This window comes from Glycine max, chromosome 15, assembly GCF_000004515.6.
Source record: "Glycine max cultivar Williams 82 chromosome 15, Glycine_max_v4.0, whole genome shotgun sequence".
NCBI lineage: Eukaryota > Viridiplantae > Streptophyta > Magnoliopsida > Fabales > Fabaceae > Glycine > Glycine max.
The window spans coordinates 44,667,952-44,675,039 of NC_038251.2; the positions used below are offsets into that span (position 1 = coordinate 44,667,952).

At 31.1% G+C, this 7,088-nt stretch overlaps 1 protein-coding gene across 3 annotated transcripts; it reads right to left on the reverse strand.

Annotated features, from left to right (window-relative positions):
* Positions 1-2,581: 2,581 nt before the first annotated feature.
* LOC100792404 (putative disease resistance protein At3g14460) lies at positions 2,582-6,587 on the reverse strand. 3 transcript variants are annotated; one of them, XM_006598038.4, is made up of 2 exons: positions 4,966-6,586; positions 2,582-4,932 (listed from the first exon to the last, which is right to left on the reverse strand). In XM_006598038.4, exons 1-2 carry the CDS (start codon positions 6,421-6,423, stop codon positions 2,809-2,811), a joined length of 3,582 nt encoding a protein of 1,193 aa, XP_006598101.1. In that variant the 5' UTR covers positions 6,424-6,586; the 3' UTR covers positions 2,582-2,808. The 3 variants fall into 3 exon arrangements, with proteins under 3 accessions (XP_006598101.1, XP_040865623.1, XP_003545830.1); XM_041009689.1 differs by having other exon boundaries at positions 2,582-6,001; positions 6,100-6,311; XM_003545782.5 differs by having other exon boundaries at positions 2,582-6,587.
* Positions 6,588-7,088: the final 501 nt, after the last annotated feature.

Sequence of the window (7,088 nt, forward strand, 5' to 3'; positions counted from 1 at the left end):
GTCTCGAACATCGAGTTTTTGTGTTCATGATAAAAGTTAATCTTTATTTATACTTTTTCGGCTTAAATATTTGGTCTAGGAAAGTTAATATGAAATTTTCCATCAAATCAACATTGTCTTTTTCAATATATACTTTCAAAAATCATCAAAAAGGCTAGGCTTGGTAGCAGCTTAAATATGACAATTGTTATTTAAAAACATGTAAAGTGAAAAAGGGGGATAGACACAGCAGAGTGAAAGACTTATTTTTTTTAATTCTTAAATTAAATTGCTTATTTATTTTAAGTAAGATTTTAAAAAAATAATTATTAATACATTAGTGATCTATTATTTTTACCCCAATTTTCTTTTTGGGGGCAGGGTGGGTGGGGGTTGGGAAACTTCACTTTTCTTTAAAGAAAACTTTAATTAGATACATATTCGAAAACACTCTTAAAAAATTGAGCAAATTATTAGTTTTTTATACAAGATCCAAAGAGAAAAAACTAAGTTTTTAAACAAAGTTAGTAAATAAACTTTTAGAAAAAATTAATTGATCACTCATAAATTACACGTCAATTGTTTAAACATGATTCAAAACATCAATATAGCATTGATTAATATTAAAAACAAATTAAATTTCATTTGTCTATAAAATTAAATTTTTTGTTGTTGTTACATATGAAAATTTTACTTAAAGACAAATATTTTATTTATAAATTTTTTAATTGACAGGGTATTGATTTTGATAATTCATATTTTTATTCTTCCTGCATGGATAATCAGATTAGGACAAATTTATTTGAGTGATGTTTTTATAATCATTGAAATTTTAATGTAAAGAGACTCTTAGATATTTATAATTAAATTAATGAATAATTTTTTTTATAAGAATGATGTTTTTATTTCTTTTTATATCAAATATCCTTCATATTTTTAATGATTCTATAAAAAATTATACTTTTAAATGCTTTTTTGATTTCAATATTAAGCTAAATGGCATCATTGGTGAAAAAAAAAATATTTCTTGAGTATAGAATTCCATGTTGTATCAAATAAATTCCATATTACCCAAGTAAAACTTAAGAGACATACTTTTAAATATAGCAAACTTTTTTGACATAAGAAAAATAATTATCTAGTTGGAAGTAAACTTTTGGATTGTTAAACAATATATTTTGTTGGGGGTGGTTGGAAAGTTTATCTTTTCTTTAAAGAAAACTTTAATTACACGTCAATTGTTAAAATATGATTCAAAAAATCGATATACCATTGGTTGTTATTAAAAATGAATTAAATTTCAATTGTCTATAAATTTAAAGTTTTTATTTCTATTGTTAAATATGAAAAATTTATTTAATGACAAATATTTAATTATAATTTTTTGTTATAATGTTTTTTAATTAACAAGATATTGATCTTGATAATTCATATTTTTATCCATTGGTTGCCTAGGTAATCAAATTAGGACAAATTCATTTGAGTGATTTTTTTTATAATCATTGATTTTTTTAATATCAAGAGACTCTTAGATATTTATACTTAAATTAATGTATAAACTGTTTATAAGAATGATGTTTATATTTCTTTTTATATTAAAATATCCTTCATATTATTAATATGAATCTATAAAAAAAAGTTATACTTTTTAAACAATTATATATTCTTCCTTTGTTGCATTAATTCATTTATATATTCTTTATCCACTCAGATAACCATATTAGAACAAACTCATTTTAATGATTAATTTTCTTAATAATCATTGTGTTTATTTATTTTAAGAAAGTATAAAATATTTATATTTAAATTAATTCATACAACTTTTATATGAATGATGTCTAATTTTTTTTATATCAAAGCATCATTCTTTTTTTTTTCTTAATTTGAAATTATAAAAATTATATTTTATAAATTATTATATTTATGTTACCCTAATTCATATTTATATTTATCTATCAACACGAGTATCATACAAAATTATTTGGACCCTTTATTATAAGTGTCTTAGATATTTATCATATTTTAGTTTGTTTATTTTTATATTAAAACACCTTTCATTTTCTTTTCAAATTGAAAGTATAAATTATATTTTTAAAATTATTGTATAATCTATTTATGTTTCATTAATTCATATTTGTATTCATCTATCACTGGGTAATCATATACTAAGACAAATTAGTTGGGATGTTTAAACCTTTTTGTATCAAAAAAATTTCTTAATTTGGCTATATAAAAAATTATTTTTAAGCTATTATTTATTTTATTTTTATCATATTAGTCCATATTTGTATTTGTGTATTACATAGGTAACCATATTAGAGTTTATTGATTTGAATAAAAAAAATTATAATCAAAGATCTATGAAAGTCAATATAATATTTCATTATATCGATGGATGAAAAAAATATATATCTTAAAAAATTATTAGTTAAAACTCACAAGCTTAAAAAGTAATATTTTTAATTATAAAAGTAGTAGTTATAAAAGTAATTATAAATTAAATATATTTAAATACATTCATTTTATTAACCCAAAAGCTCATTGGTGAATATTTCAAAATTAACCAAAATTGAAACTATTTACAAAAGAGTGCACCTTTAATTATAATACACATTTATGATATAAGAAACACAATTATCTCTTTAGAAGTACACTCTTCATGTTATTAAACATTATATCAAAAACTTGTTATCAATAACATAATAAATTCTAGTAAGAAATTATAAATAAATTTAAATGTGAAATATTTTATTCCGTAACAACACAATGCATATATATAACTATGTAAGTATAAGTGTAAGAAAACAATTATTTAATAATTCAGCATCATCACCCTGTACTAATATGCAGGGTTGGAATGTGAGCAATCTTTGGCCAGTCTTCGCCTCCTGGGTTCTGGCAACGCTGCTTGAGTTTGGGGCAGGAATAACCAATTGTAAAATATGAAATGGATCCGGGAAGACCCTCCTCTGGTAGCTGTTGGAGGTTGGGACAGTTTTCAAGAATCAATTTCTTGAGAGAGGAGAGCTGACAGAGCCCCTTGTAGTCCAGTTTTTTTAGATTTCGAAAACCACTGATGGTTAGACAAGTAAGAGAGAGTGGCAGCAAACCTTCATCAGGAAAAGATTCCGCATCCTGCTCTCTTATCGACAAGGTTTCCAGAGAGGGATTGTCTCCCAAAGCCCCTTTCAGTGACGCCATGAGTCCGGACGAGCATTTATAGAGTCGCATCTCTTTTAGATTTGATGGCAAACCTCCTTCAGGGAACGACTCAACTCTAGGACAATCATCTATTCGTAGCTCCTTCAGAGATGGAAGCTGCATATGCATGCTTCCAGGCAGTGATTCTAATTGAGGGCACTTTCTGATTTTCAGAAATTCGAGATGATTATGGGTGTGATCCTGTGTAATCATCCGTAGATTACGAAAGCCACTAAGATGAAGGGTCCTGAGTGTTGGGAAGAAATCTAGCGGAAAAGTCTTTAGAGAGTCACAGCCATAATCCCTCATTCTACAATTGCAAAATATTACAAACATTTCAGATAGCAGAGGGCAACAAAAAATTTCCAGTTCTTCCAAAGTATCAGACTTTTCCAGCAACAATGCTTCCATGCTGTGTCCGCCCATGCTGAGCTTTTTCAAAGTAGCCCAGTCAAGTTGCAGCTTTCCAAAGTCTTGTAGTTCTAGTTCTAGAGCCCTGGGAGCTGAAGCCTCAAGTTGTTTGCACTTTCTAATTCCTAGCCTCCTTAAAGGAAGAAGTTGCTCTGGGAGGTCACCTTTCAGCTTGGGACATTTGCTTATATCAAGATATTGAAGACATGGAAAAGCACCTGTCACAGCTTCACATTCCCATTTTTCCCATGCTTCCATATCGTAGAACTTCAATCTTTCCAACGATGGAAATGAAGAGGAGCTATTACCATGAAAATCAGCACCAATGCTCACTATCCCATCAAGACTTGAAATCCCAAGGTTCTTGAGAAATGGCAAAAGTCCAAGGGAAGGCAAATGTTGGCAAGATTGACAGTTGTTCAACTCTAAGGACACCACATTTGATAAAGAATTATCGGATAACCAATTTGGGAATTGTTTACCACCATAGTTCCTGATTGACAACTTCTCTAAGTGTTTGGAAGGTTGTAGATTCTCAATTACAATTACATCCCTTTCTTTGGCAGAATCATCAGGGTTCCGGTGCAAATTCCATTTAAACTCTAGTTCCACAAGGCGTGTTTTATTTTTCAAATCTGCAGCTAATGCATCTGAGGGATTCTCAATATTCTGCAGCTCCCTAAATGATAATATTTCGTGAAGAAGATTGAGCTCTCCGAATTTCTGAATGGTGAACTCACTACGTTTGCCAACATTAAAAGAACTCATGGATACTTGAAGATTCTTCAACTTTCCCAGATGCGGTGGCACCTTTATAATTTCAGTATTTACAAATTCAAGGCGATGCAAATTGGTGAGTTCATGCAAATTTGAGGGCAGCTCCTTCAAACATCTACAATAATTCAGCTTCAGTATTTGCAAGTTGTAGAGTGAACATGTGGATTCAGGTAGTTTTTTAATGCCAGTATGGGAAAGGTCTAACGAACGAAGATGTTTAAAATTGCAAACAGAGTCAGGCAGCTCTTTAATGTCTAAACAATGAGACAGAGATAAGACACGTAAGAACTTAAACTTGGAGAACAATTCATGTATCAACATATTGCAATTCCAACTCCAGTGATCTTCATTCATTCTCCGCCTTGTTGGCATAAATGTACGCAATTTTTTAGTATCACATGAAGTTCCAAACTCATCAAAATATCGTTCGGTAATCATTGAAACCGAAAAATGACGGGTTGTTTTCTGTGTACATTTTGCTTGATCAACTCTCAACCTGAAATAGATGTCCCCACAAACATATTTTGCCAAATCATTTAGAAGGTCATGCATGACAAATCCTTCCTTCTTTTTTTGCTCAGCAAAGACAAATCTTTCTTTATATATGCTTGATTGTTGAAAGAAGGACCTTGATAGTAGATCATTGAAGTACTGTTGGCCAACTTCCTCAGGACTCGTACTGCATTGATGGCAGTTTAGGAAATTTTCAGCCATCCACAACTGAATTAAACACTCCTTGTCAAACACATAATCCTTGGGGAATAAAGCACAGTAAGCAAAGCATGTCTTGAGATGGGGAGGAAGGTGGTGATAGCTCAATGCTAAAGCAGGAACAATATCACTGTCCTTTAATTCCCATATTTCGCTTTTCAATACGCTTTCCCATTCCCAGGCTGGTTTGTTGTGTAATAGACTTCCCATTGACTTCAAGGCCAGAGGAAGTCTTTTACATTTTTTAAGAATCTTCATACCAATATCTGAGCATACTGGATCTCGTGGAAGATTATCATCTCTGAATGCATGTTTAGCGAACAATTGCCAGCAATAATCTTCTTGTAATTGCCCCAGCCTGTGTTTTTCTGACCGCATGGTAGAAGCAACTTCCTCACTGCGTGTTGTGACAAGGATCCTACTTCCCTGAGCTCCACAAACAAGAGCATTCTGCACAGCTTCCCATTTAGGCCTGCTTTCGTTCCAAACGTCATCCAAAACGAGGAGAAATTTTTTATCTGCCAAATTTTCTTTTAGTCTTCTCTGAACTATTTCTAGCTCTCTACCATGATCAGTCGAATCAGTAATCGTGTCAAGAATTGCTCTTGATACGTTGAAAACATCAAATTCCTCTGAAACACAGATCCAAGCTTTGACATCAAACTTACTCACTATTCTTGGGTCATTGTATACAAGTTGGGCAAGCGTGGTCTTACCCAACCCGCCCATGCCCACGATAGTAAGTATTGACAGCTTGTTATCAGTGTTAGAAGTGAGCCAGTTAATGATGATTTCTTTATCACCATCTCTGCCACAAATATCACTTTCTACCACCAAAGATGTTGATTGTGGCACTTTACCACCAGATCCTGATCCAACTACAAGATCACTAGGCTTTTTCAAACCTAGATTATCCATCCGGCTTGCAAGATCATCTAGGTCATCAAGGACATTTTTCATGCTGGAATTAATTTCCTTGTTAAAGGAAGTAACAGGGGAAGATTTGAAGAAATTGGGTACCTTGCAAGTACAGGTTTGAGATTCAGATTGAGGTTGAACTTGGAGTCTGGAGTGTTGTATTTCATCCAAGACATCTTCAACGTCAAGCATGGCAACTTTGAGCTTAATAAGCCAGTCTCTCACTTGCATATTTCCAAACTGTTTTTTTTCAGCATCATCAAGCACAGCTTGGATGGAGAGGAGCTTGTTTTCCAAGTCCTTCCGCAGCTTCTGATCGATCTTTGTTCCACGAAAGAAATCCAGAACTTGAGGAGAAGCTAGCTTCTGAAATAGAGCACCGAGGATAGAAGAAAGAACAGCACCACCAACGCATTCTAATGCCATTGTATGGTAGGAAAGGGAGCAGTGGAATCGAAGAATGGAAATATGTGTTTTCAAGTGCAGCTTATGCCAATCACTCAGTGCAATGAGGTGGTCATCAAATCAACCTCAAGATCTTTTTGTTTCAAGGTCAGTCAACGAACAAATATTGAGTCTTGCCGACAACATAAACCTTAACAACTATTGAGTGGCTATGATTCTGCTGAGGTAGCTCTTATTCTCATAACAACATATTCATTAATTGCCTTTCGTATATTTACTAGTGTAAAATATAAAGAAATGTTTATATACATAAAGTGTGTAATTCTTAATTTATAATCTAATGAAAATCATATGGCCTAATCATAAAGTATACCTTTTAAAGAATAATTAGTATAATTAGAATTTAATTTTCTTTTATATATATATAACAAATGTATAATTAGGATTTACTTTTCTTACATATATACTTATTATTATAAAGAATATCTTTTTCCTATATATGATTCTCTAATAAAAATCTGTGAGAACATTACAAATTGATAAAATAATTTATAAATATTTATTTTTAATTTATTATTCCATCCAACAATATGATTTATCATAATAAAAAAAATCAACGTTTCACATTGTATATTAATTTAATTCTTATATAAAAATTACCTCTTTCTCTGATAAGAATATTCCAG

Bases quoted from the DNA above. Each gene is read 5' to 3' on its own strand.
- LOC100792404 (XM_003545782.5), bottom strand. From the start codon at position 6,423: ATGGCATTAGAATGCGTTGGTGGTGCTGTTCTTTCTTCTATCCTCGGT.